Below are 18,167 nucleotides of genomic sequence, written 5' to 3' on the forward strand. Positions count from 1 at the left end.
ATATTTCCCCCGGCGGTGTCCTCCCCCGATAGGACACCAGGCAATCTAAGCCCCAAATCTTCCTACCTCAAAACAGCATTCTCACAAACCATACATCTCAGCCACACACTGTCTAAAAAAACACCTGGATTGGAAGTACCTACCCCAAGCAACAGTACTTTAAAGTTACACCAGGTGACGGCTATATTTCTATCTGTCACAGAGTGTCATTGGACAGGGTTCATAGTCTGTGTGCAGGAGGCTGGCCTCCAAGACCCTTCAGGGATACAGGGGCTTCTGTCATGTGTAATATAAAAAGTAACAAGTTCACAAATATTTTATCTCGGTCTGTTTAAACTAATTGCATTTTTTATTTTTCAGGACCTGGGACGAAGGCAAAGTATTGATCTTCGATGATTCATTTGAACACGAAGTGTGGCAGGATGCCAGTTCTTACCGGTTAATATTTATAGTGGATGTTTGGCACCCAGATCTTACACCACATCAACGACAGACCCTTCCTGCTATTTAGATAGAAAAAAAGTTATTTCACAATAATTAAGTAAAAAACCATGAAGGAATTCAGATCTATAACCACAGGCCATTTTTTTCATTAAACTTTCCAGTAATTTTCTATACTGTGGAAAAGGATCTGGTACTCTGCTATACTATTCACTGTGATTTTGACATAGCTGCTGGTATTTGGTACTGGTTAGTACCCTAGATAAAGGCTCTGATGTCTGTTTGTTTGTTTATTTGGAGGTAAATCAAAGCCCATCCACTGTTTTTGGACTGCATGTTCAATAATTCACTGCTGGTCATATTATAGCTGAGAATTATGGGAAATCTGTTACAACAGCTGCTCTGGGTCCAAGGTTTACCCTATAATGTAGAAAGTGCCAAGATTCCATTTGCTGATATATTTTTGTATGGACTGTTATTTGAAGTCACTTATATTAATAACAAAAACTATAGATAAAATTAAGCAGCGTAATATTTTTTCATACTTGTTAAAAAATATATTTTGTATGTAAGAATAAAATGCAACCACTATATTTCCCACGCAAAAAAAAAAAAACTGCACTGATTAAATAATTTTATTTAACTGTTTCGCTTTATAATTATCAACGTTGCTTGATTTAATATTTCATTCCTCCAAATTACGGTGACCACACTTACCTAGTGGCTATGAAAATGTGTTCGGAAGGTTTACATTAAAATCAGTTCTAACCTGTATAGTGTTTACTTTCCCTATCTCAGTGCCATCCTACTAACTAATCAGGAGGACATATATCATACATATGTGAAAAATATGTTTAACAACCTTTATCATACATGTTGTGTTTTCCTCCATTGTATGTATAGACTTTGTGAGTAGCTTTCTTATTTTGTTTCTTACTACAAACTGTTTATTTTGTGCTGTGTATATTAAAAAAAAAACACAACAGATTTCTTTTTTTTTAGACCTGCCATATTAATTAGCGTAATTTTGTACTACTTAGCAAGACTTCGATTTTTCACAATTCTTTATTAATAAGACGTATAGAAGGTTGTAGACACCACTCGAGTCACTCTAGAAATACTGAAATTTTAACCCCCAGCTTTACTGCTAAATACCTCACCATATACAGAATTCAAAGTATGTTTCAAATTTGAGGTCAAAATTGTCAAACTAGAAATAGTCTCCAAGTGAGCTATGCTTTATGGCTTTAAATTTGAAATTCTCTTTGAATTCTTACTTTGGTAAAATAACCCTTTAAGAGGATCACTATAGTGTCAGGAAAACAAACTCGATTTCCTGACACTATAGCATCTTCAGGGCCCCCCTCCCTGTGCAGTGAAGGGGTTAAAACTCCTTCAGTTACTTACATTAATCCAGCGCTGGTGACCTCTCCTCCCCGTCGACATCAGCTCCCGAGTGGAGCGGAATGCACATGCCTTCAAACAGTCCATAGGAAAGCATTTCTCAATGCTTTCCTATGGACGTTCTGTACGCTCGATGTGGATTTTGTCAGGAAGACAGCCACTAGAGGCTGGATTAACCCTGCAATGTAAACATAGCAGTTTCTTTAAAACTGCTATGTTTACATCTAAAGGGTAAAACCTGGGGGACCTGGCACCCAGACCACTTCATTGAGCTGAAGTGACTTGGGTGACTATAGTGTCCCTTTAATAGTTCTAGAATGGCTGGTGTTTGTGGAATAATGGAAGTAGTGGGTGCAGTATTTTCTGTTTCATGTTACATTTTTTTATGTGGAATGTAATATTTCGTATGACATTTTTAGGGTGGGTTTACATGTATAAAACCTAGTGCCAGCAACTTTCATACTGTGTTTAGTCCTCTTCTATTAAACAGTAATTTGCACAATTCTGTGGTATGATGTGAATATGCCTTTAACACAGAGTGCCATTTGAGTATTATATATTACATTTATTTTTGCCTAACAAACCAGTCATAAGGTATGTGGGCATGATTGCAGGTACATAAAATCCTGTTTTATTTTATAGTTTAAAAGATTATAAGTCCCAGTGATTCTTACAGCTTACAAGTTTTGTCTACTGCATGAACTTGAATATTGTTTATCACTTGTTTATAAAAAAAAAAAGCTTTTAATATATTGTGTACACCCAGTAAACTACCTGCTTTTTCCAGAACAATATATGATACTTTATCCGTTTGGAGTCTATAATTGCAAGAGCAATTATATGGGGTGGCAGGCGTTTGTAGAGATGGGCAGGGGCTTGTAGAGGAGCCATGGGTTTTGTTGGGCATGGCAGGGGTTTGTAGCGGGGAGCAGGGGTTTGTAGGGGGGAGCAGGTGTTTGTAGGGGTGAGCAGGAGTTTGAAAGGGGTGGCAGGGATTTTCTGGTGACTGGCAGGAGTTTTGTGGGGAGAACAGGGGTTTGTAGAGAGTGTAGACAGGGGTATGTAGAGAGTGGGAGCAGGGGTTTGTCGGGGGGAGCGTTTGGAATGGGGACAGGGGTTTGTAGAGTTGGGCAGGTGTTTTTTTGGGGGGCAGGAATTTTTGAAGGAGGACAGGGGGTTTGGTAGAGGGGGGGAGGCCATGCAGCAGATTGTAAATGTTCCCAGGGTGGTATCATCTTAATTAGAACTAAATAAATTAATATGCTTATATATTTTCATTCATAATATATTTTGATATATATATATAAAAACCATAAGGTGTGCCAATTACAGGATATACCCCGGGTGCCAAATACTCTAGGTACGCCCCTGCTTACGCCTTATTCTATAGTAGGCAAAACAAACTTAAAAACATGACATTCTGGGGCCTTTACGTCTGTGTGCTAGAATTTAATGTCCAGTTTATTTAACATCACCCAATCAATGTATCCTTCTTCATGATAGATGAACAGGAATCTTCTCATGACAAAGACTGTCATTGGCCTTAAACCTCCCGTACTTTCAAACATACACAAATTCCTTCTAACTTGCTTTCAGCTATAATTGTATATTCCGTGTCAGTAAACATTAAAAAAGGTGTGTCACTATGGCAACATAAATTTTTTTTTCTCCTATCAAACAGTGTCTCTTTGTCAGGGTACCTGAAGTCTCTACCTCGGAGGAGGTTAGACTTTCTAACGGCCGTCCTCTCAGGGGGACTGATTCACCCAATCCTCACAGCTCTCATAACCGTTTACACGCCGGCCGCGATAGCCCTGCTTCCTTTTATGACGCGGCGCTCAGGAGCCGACGTCATGACGGCAATCACGTCCCGACCTGTCAATCTAGTTCCGAACAACGAATCAGGTCTCGGCAGGGGCAGAGTCATCAATCAAAGAGCTAGGTATAAAATAGGGATGTGTGTAATGGTTCATTGCCCTGTCGTGGTTCTAGCTTGTCTGGTCACTCAGTGCTCTTATTACTATTGTCTCTTTGGTTCTGACTCGGCTTGTACTTTCGTTCCTGCTTATCTCTCGTGTCCTTTGACCTCGGCTCGTCTCTCGCTTACCTGTTCTCTCATTCCCTCGACCTCGGCTTGTCTCTGACCATTCTTTGCTTTCTCCTTACGTTAGTCCGGCCATTCTAAGGTCCGGTATATGTACCTAGCTCCTGTTTGTATTCTGCGTGTTGGATCCCTATCCCGATCCTGACATTACGACAGGGCCAATGGATCCTGCAGGTACAAACGCTCAGATTGGTTCTCCTGACTCGAGATTTGAAGCCATGGACCAGATGGCTCTGGCGCTGCAAGCATTACTATCCCATCCTAGTAATCAATCAGAGGAGATGCGTACACCACCCATCTCTCTTGTTAATACAGGCCTAGAGGTAGCCACAGTGGTAGCCTCTTCCCGTCTTACTTCCCCTTTACGCTATGGCGGTTCTCCGGATACCTGTCGAGGTTTCCTAAACCAGATAGGGATTCATTTTGAATTACAACCCCGCGCCTACCCTACAGACAGGGCGAAGGTTGGATTCATAATCTCGTTACTCATTGACAAAGCTCTTAGATGGGCTAACCCTCTGTGGGAAAACGATAATCCAGTAGTCTATAATTATAATGCATTTGTCACTACTTTTATGAGGACTTTTGACCCTCCAGGAAGAAAGGCCAGTGCAGCTAGACTACTATTACGTCTTAGACAGCATAGCCTAACCCTTGTGGATTATCCGTTAGAGTTCAGATCCTTGGCGGCAGAGGTCAAGTGGAATGAACAAGCCTATATGGACGTATTTCTGAACGGATTATCAGATGAGATCTTAGACGAGGTTGCCACAAGAGATCTTCCTGAAAATTTGGAAGAATTAATTTCATTTATTTCTCGAATAGATGAACGCATGAGACAGAGGCAGAACACTCGAGATAGAACTTATAGACCTTCCTTAAGACTAGCTCCCGCATTTCAGAATTCTGAATCTACAACTCTAGCTCTCCCAGAACCTATGCAAATAGGTAACACTCGTCTCTCAGAAAGTGAAAGACAATGCAGGAGAAGGGAGGGTCTGTGTATGTATTGTGGAGTAAGAGGTCACCTACGCCTAAATTGCCCTAACCGTCCGGGAAACGCTCGCACCTAAGTTTCTCAAGAGGACAGGCCTTGGGTGTTTCTATCTTGTCCTCTACATATGATTACAAGGATCATAGGCTTCTGTTACCTGTTTCTTTAGCTTGGGAAAAGGGAGTACTTAATGCTATGGCATTAATAGATTCCGGAGCAGCTGAAAGCTTTATTGACCAAGCCTTTGTCACGAACCACTCTATCCCATCTCAGCTAAGGGATACACCCTTGGCCGTTGAGGCCATAGATGGTAGACCATTATCAGACCCTGTTATTTTTCGTGAGACGATACCAGTTAAGTTAACCATTGGTATTTTACACGAGGAGGGTATATCTCTCATGCTTATCTCATCTCCTTCAGTTCCAATAGTCTTGGGGTACCCCTGGCTTAAGAAGCATAACCCTATTATTGATTGGGAACAAGGTGAGAGTCTACTGGGGTCAGGGTTGCCAGATAGGTTGTTTACAGAAAATCTCACCGGTTTGCGTAGTTGACACACCAAGTAACTAACCAGCCCACAGATTTACGGATACCATCTCAGTACCTGGATTTAAAGGCAGTCTTTGATAAAAAGAGGGCTGATACTTTACCCCCATACAGGTCCTTTGACTGTAAGATTAGACTCCTGCCTGGTACTATGCCTCCGAGGGGTACTGTATATCCTCTATCCACTAAGGAGAACTTAGTCTTAGAGGAATACATACGGGAGAACCTAGACAAGGGATTTATTAGGAGATCCTCTTCTCCAGCCGGGGCCGGTTTCTTTTTTGTAGATAAGAAAGACGGCACTCTACGGCCTTGCATTGATTATCGGGGCTTGAATAAGATAACGATCAGAAATGCTTATCCTATTCCCTTGATTACTGAGCTATTTGATCGCCTGAAAGGCTCCAAGATTTTTACCAAGTTTGATCTGAGGGGAGCTTATAACTTAGTGAGAATCCAGCAGGGTGACGAATGGAAAACGGCTTTCAATACCCGCTATGGTCACTATGAGTATACGGTAATGCCCTTCGGCCTTTGCAATGCTCCTGCTGTATTCCAGGACCTAATTAATGAGGTTCTTAGGGAATTTCAACATGAATGTGTTATAGTCTATTTGGATGATATACTAATACACTCTAGAGAGCCTGAGACTCACCACAAACAAGTCAGAAGGTTATTGCGTAAGCTTCTACAACATGGTTTGTACTGCAAATTGGAGAAGTGTAGCTTTGACCAATCTCAGATAAACTTTCTTGGTTACGTTATTTCTGGAGACAGGTTTAGGATGGACCCGGTTAAACTCCAATCAATTTTGGATTGGCCATTGCCCAAGGGACTCAAGGCCATTCAGAGGTTTATCGGATTCTCCAATTATTATAGGCGCTTCATTAAGGGGTACTCTTCTATTATTGCTCCTATTACCAATATGACTAGACAGGGTGCTGATACCAAGACCTGGTCTTCTGAGGCGCTTGTTGCTTTCAGTACACTCAAGGAACAGTTTGCCTCAGCACCAATATTAGTTCATCCTGACACCTCCTTGCCTTTTTTACTCGAGGTAGATGCCTCAGAGACGGGTATAGGCGCTATCTTGTCCCAAAGGCTAGGTTTGAATAAACCGCTGCACCCATGTGGTTTTTTTTCCAAGAAATTGTCTGGGCCTGAAAGCAGATATGATATTGGTGACAGGGAACTATTAGCGGTCATTATGGCTTTAAAGGAATGGAGACATTTGTTGGAAGGGACTTTACACCCGGTTACTATTTTGACGGATCACAAGAATTTGTCCTATATAGGGGAAGCCAAGCGCTTGTCCGCCAGGCAGGCTCGTTGGTCTTTGTTCCTTACTCATTTCAACTACGTGCTCACTTATAGACCTGGTTCTAAGAACTCTAAGGCTGATGCATTGTCCCGCCAACATGAACCTTCTACTATGTCTGATATGGTTTTTTCTTCTGTAGTTCCCAAGTGTAATATTGTTGCCAACACAAGCATCAAGATTCACTACCCGTTGCTTGCTGAGATCAAGAAAGTACAGCATCTGGCTCCCAGACTTGTTCCTGGGGATCGGTACTTCGTTCCTCCTGAACTCCAACTGGAACTGTTGCAGTGTTTTCATAACAGTAAATTTGCCGGACACCCTGGCATACGCAAGTCGTGTTCTCTGATTCCTAAAGATTTCTGGTGGCCTTCGTTACGTAAGGATGTTAAGGACTTCGTCGGGGCATGTGAGGTCTGTATGAGGACTAAACAACCTCATACGCTTCCATGTGGGCTTTTGCACCCCCTAGAAATTCCAGAGAAACCATGGTCTTGTTTGGCTATGGACTTCATTGTCGATTTGCCTGTTTCTAAAAAACATACTGTTATCCTCACGGTGATTGACAGGTTTACTAAAATGGCTCATTTTGTACCCCTGCCTAAATTGCCCTCTTCTCCCGAATTGGCTTTCGCGAGGGAGATTTTTCGTTTACATGGTATTCCTTCTGAAATTGTTTCTGATAGAGGGTCCCAATTTGTTTCCCGGTTTTGGAGGTCCTTCTGTTCTCAATTGGGCATCAAATTGAATTTTTCTTCTGCCTATCATCCCCAGTCCAACGGAGCTGCCGAATGCACCAACCAAAAGGTTGAACAATTTTTGCGTTGTTTTGTTTCTGAACACCTGGACGATTGGGTCGGTCTGATTCCTTGGGCGGAGTTTGCGCACAACAATCTCGTTTGCGATTCTACTCGTTCTAGCCCCTTCTTCATGAATTATGGCTTTCATCCTTCCGTTCTTCCGTCGGTTTCCCCTTCCCAAGGGATACCGTCGGTTGATGTTCATGTTGCCAATCTGAGGAAGTTGTGGGATCAGACTCGACGTATTCTTCTTCATAATTCCACGGTGTCCAAACGACACGCTGACAAACGCAGACGGGTGGCTCCGTTTTTTCCCCCGGGTGATAGGGTATGGCTGAGTTCCAGAAACATCCGCTTGAAGGTTCCCTCCATGAAATTTGCTCCTCGTTACATAGGTCCTTACAGGGTTCTGTCTCGTATTAACCCGGTTGCGTATCGTCTGGCTCTTCCGCCTGCCCTGCGCATCCCGAATTCCTTTCATGTTTCCTTATTGAAACCTTTTGTTTGTAACCGATTTTCCTCCGCTGTGTCCTCCCCTCGTTCTGTCCAGGTTGAGGGTCAGGAGGAGTATGAAGTCAAGTCCATTCTCGATTCTCGGGTTTCTCGGGGGAGGGTGCAATATCTTGTTGACTGGAAAGGTTATGGTCCTGAGGAAAGGTCTTGGGTGGTCCGGGAAGATGTGCATGCCCCTCGTCTCCTCAGGGCATTTCATGCTCGTTTTCCGTCTCGCCCCGGTTCCTTCCGCCCGGTGGGCGTTTCTGAGAGGGGGGGTTCTGTCAGGGTACCTGAAGTCTCTACCTCGGAGGAGGTTAGACTTTCTAACGGCCGTCCTCTCAGGGGGACTGATTCACCCAATCCTCACAGCTCTCATAACCGTTTACACGCCGGCCGCGATAGCCCCGCTTCCTTTTATGACGCGGCGCTCAGGAGCCGACGTCATGACGGCAATCACGTCGCGACCTTTCAATCTAGTTCCGAACAACGAATCAGGTCTCGGCAGGGGCAGAGTCATCAATCAAAGAGCTAGGTATAAAATAGGGATGTGTGTAATGGTTCATTGCCCTGTCGTGGTTCTAGCTTGTCTGGTCACTCAGTGCTCTTATTACTATTGTCTCTTTGGTTCTGACTCGGCTTGTACTTTCGTTCCTGCTTATCTCTCGTGTCCTTTGACCTCGGCTCGTCTCTCGCTTACCTGTTCTCTCATTCCCTCGACCTCGGCTTGTCTCTGACCATTCTTTGCTTTCTCCTTACGTTAGTCCGGCCATTCTAAGGTCCGGTATACGTACCTAGCTCCTGTTTGTATTCTGCGTGTTGGATCCCTGTCCCGATCCTGACACTCTTTAAGTGGTTTAAATTTAACAATTTATTACTTTTTGTGTTGGGAATAAATGGCTAATTATATAATATGGGTATGTTTTAGGACATTATACTATAAAAGCTCTGGCAGGGAGGAATCGAGGTCAAACATTTCTTTGTTCGATATACAGTATTGCTTGAATGACAATGTAAAAGTCATTCAAGTAGTAATGTAAAAAAAAGTCAGCCTTTTGTTTTAAACTTAATGGAACACTGTCATAATTTTTAATATTGTAATACAATGTTTGTTATAATTCATTCATGCATATTGAGATTGTGATCAGTTGCCCACCTTTCCCACTCCCCATTTCTGACAGCCATCTCTGGGCACTTTTAATTGGATTGTCAGTTACCGGATTCAGTGCTCACAATTTAGCAATTGTTTTTACTTTTCAAAATCGCCTGATTTTCTTAAAAAAAAATTAATAAAATGAATTTTTAAAAAGAGATGAGTTAAAAAGAGAAGAGAGTTAGCTTTAACTGAAGTTGTACCTATTTGGAAGAGACATGTAAATTACACATGAAGCAAACCAGTAAAGATTTTCTAATTATTTTAATAAAATAATGTTAGAATTATGACGTAGAGGCTAATAAACCAAGTTGAGTATGTGATTTGATGAGTTTTAGAAAAACCTCTTAAAGGGTAGTAATTGGGCTTACATAACACAAGACTGTGTAAACACTATTGTATAAATAAGTTAACAGAATATGAAATCATTATGATTGAAAGAACCCGTTCTTGACTAAGAAAAATCTAGTGTACTTTTTTTTTACATGCATGTTACCTGTATATTGACATTTGCTTTAGTGTTCTTAGCCTCAAGTTGGCCTCCGAATCCTGTCATCACACCAATGCTGTTAACCCCTTAAGGACACATGACATGTGTGACATATCACGATTCCCTTTTATTTCAGAAGTTTGGTCCCTCCGGGGTTAAAAGAACACTCAAAGCACCATACCCACTTCAGCTCACTGGAGTGCCACTCTGCCCTGGTGCCTCCCATTTTAAGTAATTTAAAACATGTTGAATGGTTTGACTTGTTACCTGGGGTCTGCAGGGAACAGCCCCCCGCCCCCACTACTTGCGCCAAAGACAGCCAAAAGCTCTTAAGCAGGAACTTCCATTAGGTCTCCTGAGCAAAGACCTGCAGTGCAGGGCATGGCACATTGGATGAGAGTGATCAGCTTTCACTCTCAGCGAGTGAGAGTTCCTGCTTAGAAAATTCTGTCTCTTTGGCTTTAGTAGTGGTAGGTGAGTGTCAACCAGCAGAACCCAGATAAGAGGTCAAATGTTTAAAGAATGGTTTGACTGCTTACAATAGGGTCGGTGCCAGGGATCTCCAGACACCATAACCACTTCAGTGATCTGTAGTGGTTATGGTGCATGGTTTGTTCCTTGAGTTATAGTTAAGTCTGGCAAAATTACTTGAGAGACTTTGATGGATGTCAACCAATCCTCCTGGACAAACAGTATCAAATTATATTTCCTATGAAGGAAAGGGACCTCAGTTAAGAAAAAGGATAAATGAGTCATTTATTACACGTGAGTTTACAGAGGAAGAGGTTCTGTTTCAACTGTCAAAAGTAAAGACAAATAAGTCAATGGGACCTGATGGAATACACCCAAAGCTATTAAAAGAGCTTAGTGGTGTACTAGCAAAACCATTAACAGATTTATTTAACCAATCATTGTTAACAGGAGTAGTCCCAGAAGATTGGCAGTTAGCGAATGTTGTGCCCATTCACAAGAAAGGTAATAGGGAGGAGTCGGGCAACTATAGGCCAGTAAGCCTTACTTCAGTAGTGGGGAAAGTGATGGAAACCATGTTAAAGGATAGGATTGTTGAACATCTAAAAACACATGGATTTCAAGATCAGAGACAACATGGGTTTACTTCAGGGAGATCATGCCAAACTAATCTTATTGATTTTTTTGATTGGGTAACTAAAATTATAGATCAGGGTGGTGCAGTAGACATTGCTTACCTAGATTTCAGTAAGGCTTTTGACACTGTTGCACATAGAAGGCTTATCAATAAACTGCAATCTTTGAGTTTGGATTCCAATATTGTTGAATGGGTAAGGCAGTGGCTGAGTGACAGGCAACAGAGGGTTGTAGTCAATGGAGTATATTCGAAGCTTAGGCTTGTCACCAGAGGGGTACTTCAGGGATCTGTACTTGGACCCATTCTCTTTAATATTTTTTATTAGTGATATTGCAGAAGGTCTTGATGGTAAGGTGTGTCTTTTTGCGGATGATACTAAGATATGTAACAGGGTTGATGTTCCAGGAGGGATAAGCCAAATGGCAAATGATTTAGGTAAACTAGAAAAATGGTCAGAGTTGTGGCAACTGACATTTAATGTGGATAAGTGCAAGATAATGCATCTTGGATGTAAAAACCCAAGGGCAGAGTACAGAATATTTGATGGAGTCCTAACCTCAACATCTGAGGAAAGGGATTTAGGGGTGATTATTTCTGATGACTTAAAGGTAGGCAGGCAATGTAATAGAGCAGCAGGAAATGCTAGCAGAATCCTTGGTTGTATAGGTAGAGGTATTAGCAGTAGAAAGAGGGAAGTGCTCATGCCATTGTACAGAACACTGGTGAGACCTCACTTGGAATATTGTACGCAGTACTGGAGACCGTATCTTCAGAAGGATATTGATACCTTAGAGATAGTTCAGAGAAGGGCTACTAAACTGGTTCATGGATTGCAGGATAAAACTTACCAGGAAAGGTTAAAGGATCTTAACATGTATAGCTTGGAGGAAAGACGAGACAGGGGAGATATGATAGAAACATTTAAATACATAAAGGGAATCAACACAGTAAAGGAGGAGACTATATTTAAAAGAAGAAAAACTACCACAACAAGAGGACAAAGTCTTAAATTAGAGGGACAATGGTTTAAAAATAATATCATTAAGTATTACTTTACTGAGAGGGTAGTGGATGCATGGAATAGCCTTCCAGCTGAAGTGGTAGAGGTTAACACCGTAAAGGAGTTTAAGCATGCGTAAGACTAACTATAAGATAAGGCCAGGGACTAATGAAAGTATTTAGAAAACTGGGCAGACTAGATGGGCCGAATGGTTCTTATCTGCCGTCACATTCTATGTTTCTATGATTCTTTTATTCACAATGAGAACAAAATCCAGTTTGCACAGTTTACTCTAAAATACCAAAGCTGTGAGAAATTCTTCAAATTACCTATTGTTGCCTAAATATTGCAATCTGTGTTTTAATTCACTACATTTGAGTGTTTAAAACTGTACATGTTACATGTTACCTGTTACAAGTGTATGTTACACTTTTTAGTGTTGTTTTAAGATCCATAACTCATATTGTGTACTAATCAGATATAAAATCATTAGCCATTCTAGTTTACTAGCTTGCAATTGATTTTTTTGGGGTTTAAATAAAAACAGACATACTTTTCCATTTCAGAAAGATTATGCATTTTTCAGCTTTGCACAATGCCTAATAGACTAGAACGCGCTGCTATATGTTATACAACTATAAAATCGTGCATTAGTTTATAAATCGTTTAAATATATCAGCTTCCTAAAAGATCCTTATGCTATAGCTTGTGTTTATAAGAGAAATCCCAGCTTCCTTATGATAATTTTGTAGATATTTTTTTATTTGTTAACAGAATTGCTGCCTAATATAACATTACATTACAATTGCACTGAGCCTTTTTGAACAAATATCAGACATTCATACTAGCTAGCTTGTTCTTTTATTCAGTACCTTGGCCAATGTGATTCATTAGTTACTATGGGGGAAAAGTGATTTCGGTGTGTTTAGAAACATGTTGGCATCACATACAAAATAACGTGTCTTCATTTCAGGAGTAACACTTTGATGAATGAGTTGTTTTCTCATCTCCTGATACCATGCTGTCAGTCTAAATTTACGTATAAATATAACAATTTCCCGACCTCACAAAAAAGCTGTGCACTTGTGTATTATTTTATTGTAGATTAATGGAAAGTTTGAAATATTTGTTTTCAATTTTATTTTAACTATGATTGTTAAAAAATAAAAATAACTATAACTTTGAATGTGCTTTTAGAAGCAGAAATCATGTTCTTTTTATGAAACTTTTCTGTTGTGTATCTTATGTGCTTTCTGACATGAATGAATAAAGTTTAAAATATTTTCATCTGCCCCCCCCCCCCCTTTTTTTTTAAAGTACTTCCTGCAAATGTGCTTATTGTTCTTGTTTCATTGTTGAGAATGTGCACGTTTAAAAAGTTTTTTATTTTTTGTTTGTTTTTTGAAGCAATCTTTGAAATTGTGTAACCGAAATTGATCAGGCTAGGATATGTGAGCAACACGTTGTTGATACTCCTCTGTCATTCTTGCCCCAGAATGTCTATGGTGTAACAGTGGAGGTGGTGTGGTGGTGTGAGGATGGATATATATTACAGCTCTCATAATCATTTGCCAATTTGTAACATAATAGCTGAGATTAAAGGTAAAAAAGACAGGAGCCTTTAACATCTTTGTCAATCTTGCTTTTAAAGGACATGTACGAGTTTTGCTCCCATTACTGTCCCATAATAGTCATATATATTACCTTCCAAGTTCTATTGGAAAAGTGATATGGACTTGAAGGGTAATTTGTCAGCATGCACTGTCGAAAGCTAAATTTTTATGTGTTCCTAAGTAGACACAAGCCTAAAATTCTCCATCAGAATTAGACTAAATCCATCATCATACCAATTAGTGTCTAGTGATGTCTTAAAGTCTCCTTAATCAGAGGCTCATCATATCTTTAAAATAAGTGCAGGATTGAATGCAACACATGACATATCATTATTTAATTACAGGAGAAAAAACGCAATATTGCAAAAGCTGATGGATTTAACACTAGAAAGCAAATTGCAGGAAGAACTGACAACCACTTTGGAACATTTAGGTAAAACCAGTTGAAAAACATTCAGCAGTCCAGATATGCTTTTTTAGTTGCTTCACTGTACAGACCGCAATATTTTTACTACTGTGTAGACGATTGTCTTACACAGCTCACCTTTATTTTCTTCAGATATGTTCTATATTTTAATTTAAATTGGAAAATACTGTGCATTAAATTGTAGATTCAGATTCATAGATAATGGCCTTAACACATTAATGGATTTTACGAATGGTAAAACTCTAGTGGTTCCAGCGACTATAATTTTAGAACCAAGAGATGACCTAGATACAAATGAGCTCTCTCTCCACATCTGTTGGGCATTTAAATAATATATTTGCACACATGCATTTCTCTGATGCTGTTCTATGTTAAATATTCATTTAAGAATCATTCAAAATCTCAACATTTCTTAGCATACATTTTTATTTCAATGATGTGGAACATTGTGCAAATAAATGAAAAAAACAAAACAATCAGAATCTTTGGCACCTTAGGTATACATGACAAATGTTGCATTTCTGTACCAGCATGAAACAAATAACTATGGGCATTTTGGCGTTGAGAATCTGAAGATTGGCTATATATTGTTTAATAAAACATTGTCTATATAATGGTTCAGTGGGACAGCTATGGGAGGTGTAACTTATTAAGGAAAGTGTAGGACCCTCCTTTAAGTTTAATACCAGATTGATCTGTCTTAACAATATTTACCTTTGTGCGTATATGCTTGGATAAGGACATAAAGATTTGACTAAATATAATCAATCTAGGTTTTTGAGGGGTTTTGATCATAGTACATGGTCAAAATGTTCAGTGAGATGAACTCAGAAATTTTTTCTATGTGTCATTTCCGACAAACGTGAGTTTTTACAGTAATTTTCAAATAGTAGTTATTCAGAAACAAGGCTTGATTTATTAATCGTTTGAAATGTCAATGTTAGTCCATGGGTTCAATTATGAAGCTAATACAATAGGATATCACTGATACAGCAAAATTCCATGTGATTATGATTGCCTATGTGGAGCATGTGGCATAAGTGTTCAGTGAAGATAGCTAAACAAGTAGTCTCCCAATTTATGTAATATTTAACACTTTTACTCGCTGAGTATGAACAAAGCACACTGGCTAAATAAAATTATATTATTTTTGCATTTCTGTCCATGATTTCCTTTTATCATTACTTGGGCCTTTGATACTCTGTAAATTAAATTAAAAACATAAGGAAAATATATATATTTTAACACATACATTTTACTACTGCACAGGATGAAATGTTTTTATTGTACTAGATTATTCTCAGGGTGCCGTGTACCATCTGATTTGAAACTTACAGCTAATTCTAGGGACAATATATGGCATTCCAATGCTGAACTGCCACTTTCATGGACTGGCTAAGAGGTTGGACATCAGTAATTGCATCAGATCTGGCTACCCTGGTATCTTTGTTCTGTGTTAACAAGTTCCCTGAAGACACTCCGTGAGTCACGAAATATTTTATCGTTACAACAAACATGTTTGGACAAAATAATTGTTGACAATTTTCTGCTGGTGATTTATAGTCAGTACAAGACAAAATATCACGGGTCTTCATACAAACATATTTCTTTGATAATATAAAAATACTGACTATTAACTCTGTCTTAGACAGACATTGCCTACAATTCATTAGCTGAGCATATACCTTGTAACGCAAAAGGCTATAATGTACTTTATCTGTGTCCTTTTTGGCAGTAAAAGACTCTTCTGTAGATAAAGTTGCTCCTGGCATTGATGTTGGCACTATGGCAATTAAATAAAATAGGTCTCTGCACAGCAACAACTTGTGCAAATAGCTGGTGAATATTTTGCAAAGTGAAAAAATAAAGACCCATTGGTGAAAACGGTGGTTGTGGTGACGCAGGTTGAATCAGTCCAGGGCAAGCAGTGGTTGGGTGTTTTCATTGTCTCTGTGGTCCTCACGCATCAGTGTACCAGGCTCCACCACTGATTGAGATCTGAAAGAGAAAATACATGCCTTGCATAATGCCAATCTAAGTTATAATACTCATGATATTTCTGGGAGAATTTACACTATATATATATATATATATATCCTAATGCAAGATCCAGTGCTTTTTCTAATCCTGGAAGAATTGCACAATGTAGTAAAGGGACTTTATGTATCAGTTTAAATGATTGGAATATGCTGATGGCAGTCTACTAACAATCTATTAAATCTTCTTTGAAAGCCAGGAGGGGGATTTCATAGTCCTACACAATTCTCAAAGCATGTTTTTTTTATAACAAATAACAATTTTCAATTCTCAAGACAAATCACCCTCTCACAATATCAGATACCTGTTTCCCTCCGCATACTGTTTTGTAAATAAATTCCAAACAGGATGAGTATATCATAAATATTTTATTCTCAAAAGTGACTGGGACGCAACAGAGCTACATTGATACCTACAACAAAAAAAGTAAAAGTTGCAAGCAATAATTTTTAAAATTAACTTAAACTACTAATGTCTAAAGTGGTCAAAATTAATAAAATAAAGAAATAATATTCTTGTTAATTTTTTATTAGGTGATTCTCTCCACTTCAATTGAACTATATTGTTTTATGCCCATAAATCAGTTGGATCTCTATTATGCACAATTTTACAATTGGCAGAAACCCTATGGTTCTCACATGCAGATTTTACACTATATATTTGTTAATTTATTTGTTTAAGCAGTATTCTAAATGCCACTCTATTTTAGATGTTGCTAGCAGAAAAGCCTGGTTCATAAGGGCATTTTATGTTAAATAAATAAAAAATCTATTTGCAGGGTAAGAACTAGTGAGAACAGTAGTAGTAAACGCAGGTCAAGCCATAAGACTTGCTTTTCTCACAGAAGTCTCACATTTGCAGTGGTGTTACTACTGCAAGGGATTCTGGGTGAACATATGCAAATTAGTTCAACTTGGCATTACTTGTAGAGCACAAACCAACACAAACTCCAAGGATCCATATTTAAAAGGGAATAACGAGGCAAAAAATGTGATTCTTTGTGGAACTCATTTGCATATGCCCACCCAGAATCCCTTGCAGTAGTAACATCACTGCAAATATGAAATTTCTGTGGGAAAAGCAAGTCGTATGGCTTAACTGGTGTGCAGATCTGTGTTTAACATTGCATTGACTATGCCCACGAGGACTTTTTTGGTTTGTGCTCAGTTAATATAAAAAATATACAAACAACTGGGATCTACCTTCACTTTAAAACTTTGTATACTTGGTGGGGCTTCACCTACTGGTGGAGTATACCAAGAACGTACGTGCGTGTGTGTGTGTGTGTGTGTGTATCTATATATAAATATAGCTCATAATGACTGATGCTGTTATTTCAAACTTTGTTGGAATTATGCTTACACACGTGGTTAGTTAATACTATTTATTTAGAATAATTATATGTTTCTTGCCTTTTCTCTACAGGTTATTTCTGAAGCTCTTTATGAGAACTCAATCAAATAAAGACACTTACATTGCACATGTAATAATAACAGGATTGATACAGGCACTCAGACCACTTTGTCTCAATGAAGTGGTCTGGGTGCAGCGGCCCTGTCATGTTGGTCTTGCGATGTAAAACAGTGCCATTTTGTAGATACAGCAATGTTTATATTGCATGGCTAAACCTCTAGTGACTGTCTTCCTGACAATTAGACACAGTTCTGTGCTTTTTAACGTTCTAAGGCATTGATGATGTTAAATGTGCATTGATACTTATTATAGAGAAGATTTGGATTCAATGCTTCTCTGCTAGAGGTATTTGATCAGAGAAGTGTGGTACTTGCTGTTCATGCACTTCTAGTTGACAATGCTATTCTACAAAGAGCCTTGGATTGAACAAGAAGAGAAGGAAAAGTCAGCCTTAGGGAGATGACACAGAAAGCAGAGTGGTCAGCTGCGTGAGTAACTTTCGGTGCTGGAAACAAGCTTAGTAAAACTCTTATTACTTAGATTTAGCTGTGATAAAACATCAATCCAATTGCCCCCCAAAACAGGGACAGAAACTAACTGTAACGAGTGTGTTAAAAAAATGATAAGCTTAAAATCATGTCTACAAATGCTCACAGTTTAGGGAATAAGATCCATTGACTTTTGGCAATAATGGCAACTGATAGTGTAGATTTAGTCGCTGTTACGGAGACATGGTATAATGAGAAAAATGACTGGGACATTGCAATACCAGGGTACTCTAGATATAGAAAAGACAGAGAAGGCAAGAAAGGGAGATGGGTGCCCC

At 39.3% G+C, this 18,167-nt stretch overlaps 2 protein-coding genes across 2 annotated transcripts in view; one reads left to right on the forward strand and one right to left on the reverse strand.

Annotated features, from left to right (window-relative positions):
• Positions 1–2,520, forward strand: part of ASPH (aspartate beta-hydroxylase) — a 158,281-nt gene extending 155,761 nt beyond the window's left edge. Inside the window, exon 30 of the mRNA XM_063451368.1 lies at positions 361–2,520. Coding sequence (XP_063307438.1) covers positions 361–511 — 151 coding nt within the window. The 3' untranslated portion in view covers positions 512–2,520. The remainder of the gene's footprint in view (positions 1–360) is intronic.
• Positions 2,521–13,527: 11,007 nt separating this feature from the next.
• The window catches only part of CLVS1 (clavesin 1), a 90,017-nt gene continuing 85,377 nt past the window's right edge, over positions 13,528–18,167 (reverse strand). The window contains exon 6 of the mRNA XM_063451365.1: positions 13,528–15,889. Within this exon, the coding sequence (XP_063307435.1) occupies positions 15,802–15,889 (88 nt within the window). The 3' untranslated portion in view covers positions 13,528–15,801. The remainder of the gene's footprint in view (positions 15,890–18,167) is intronic.

Source organism: Pelobates fuscus, chromosome 4 (genome assembly GCF_036172605.1).
Source record: "Pelobates fuscus isolate aPelFus1 chromosome 4, aPelFus1.pri, whole genome shotgun sequence".
Classification (NCBI taxonomy): Eukaryota; Metazoa; Chordata; class Amphibia; order Anura; family Pelobatidae; genus Pelobates; species Pelobates fuscus.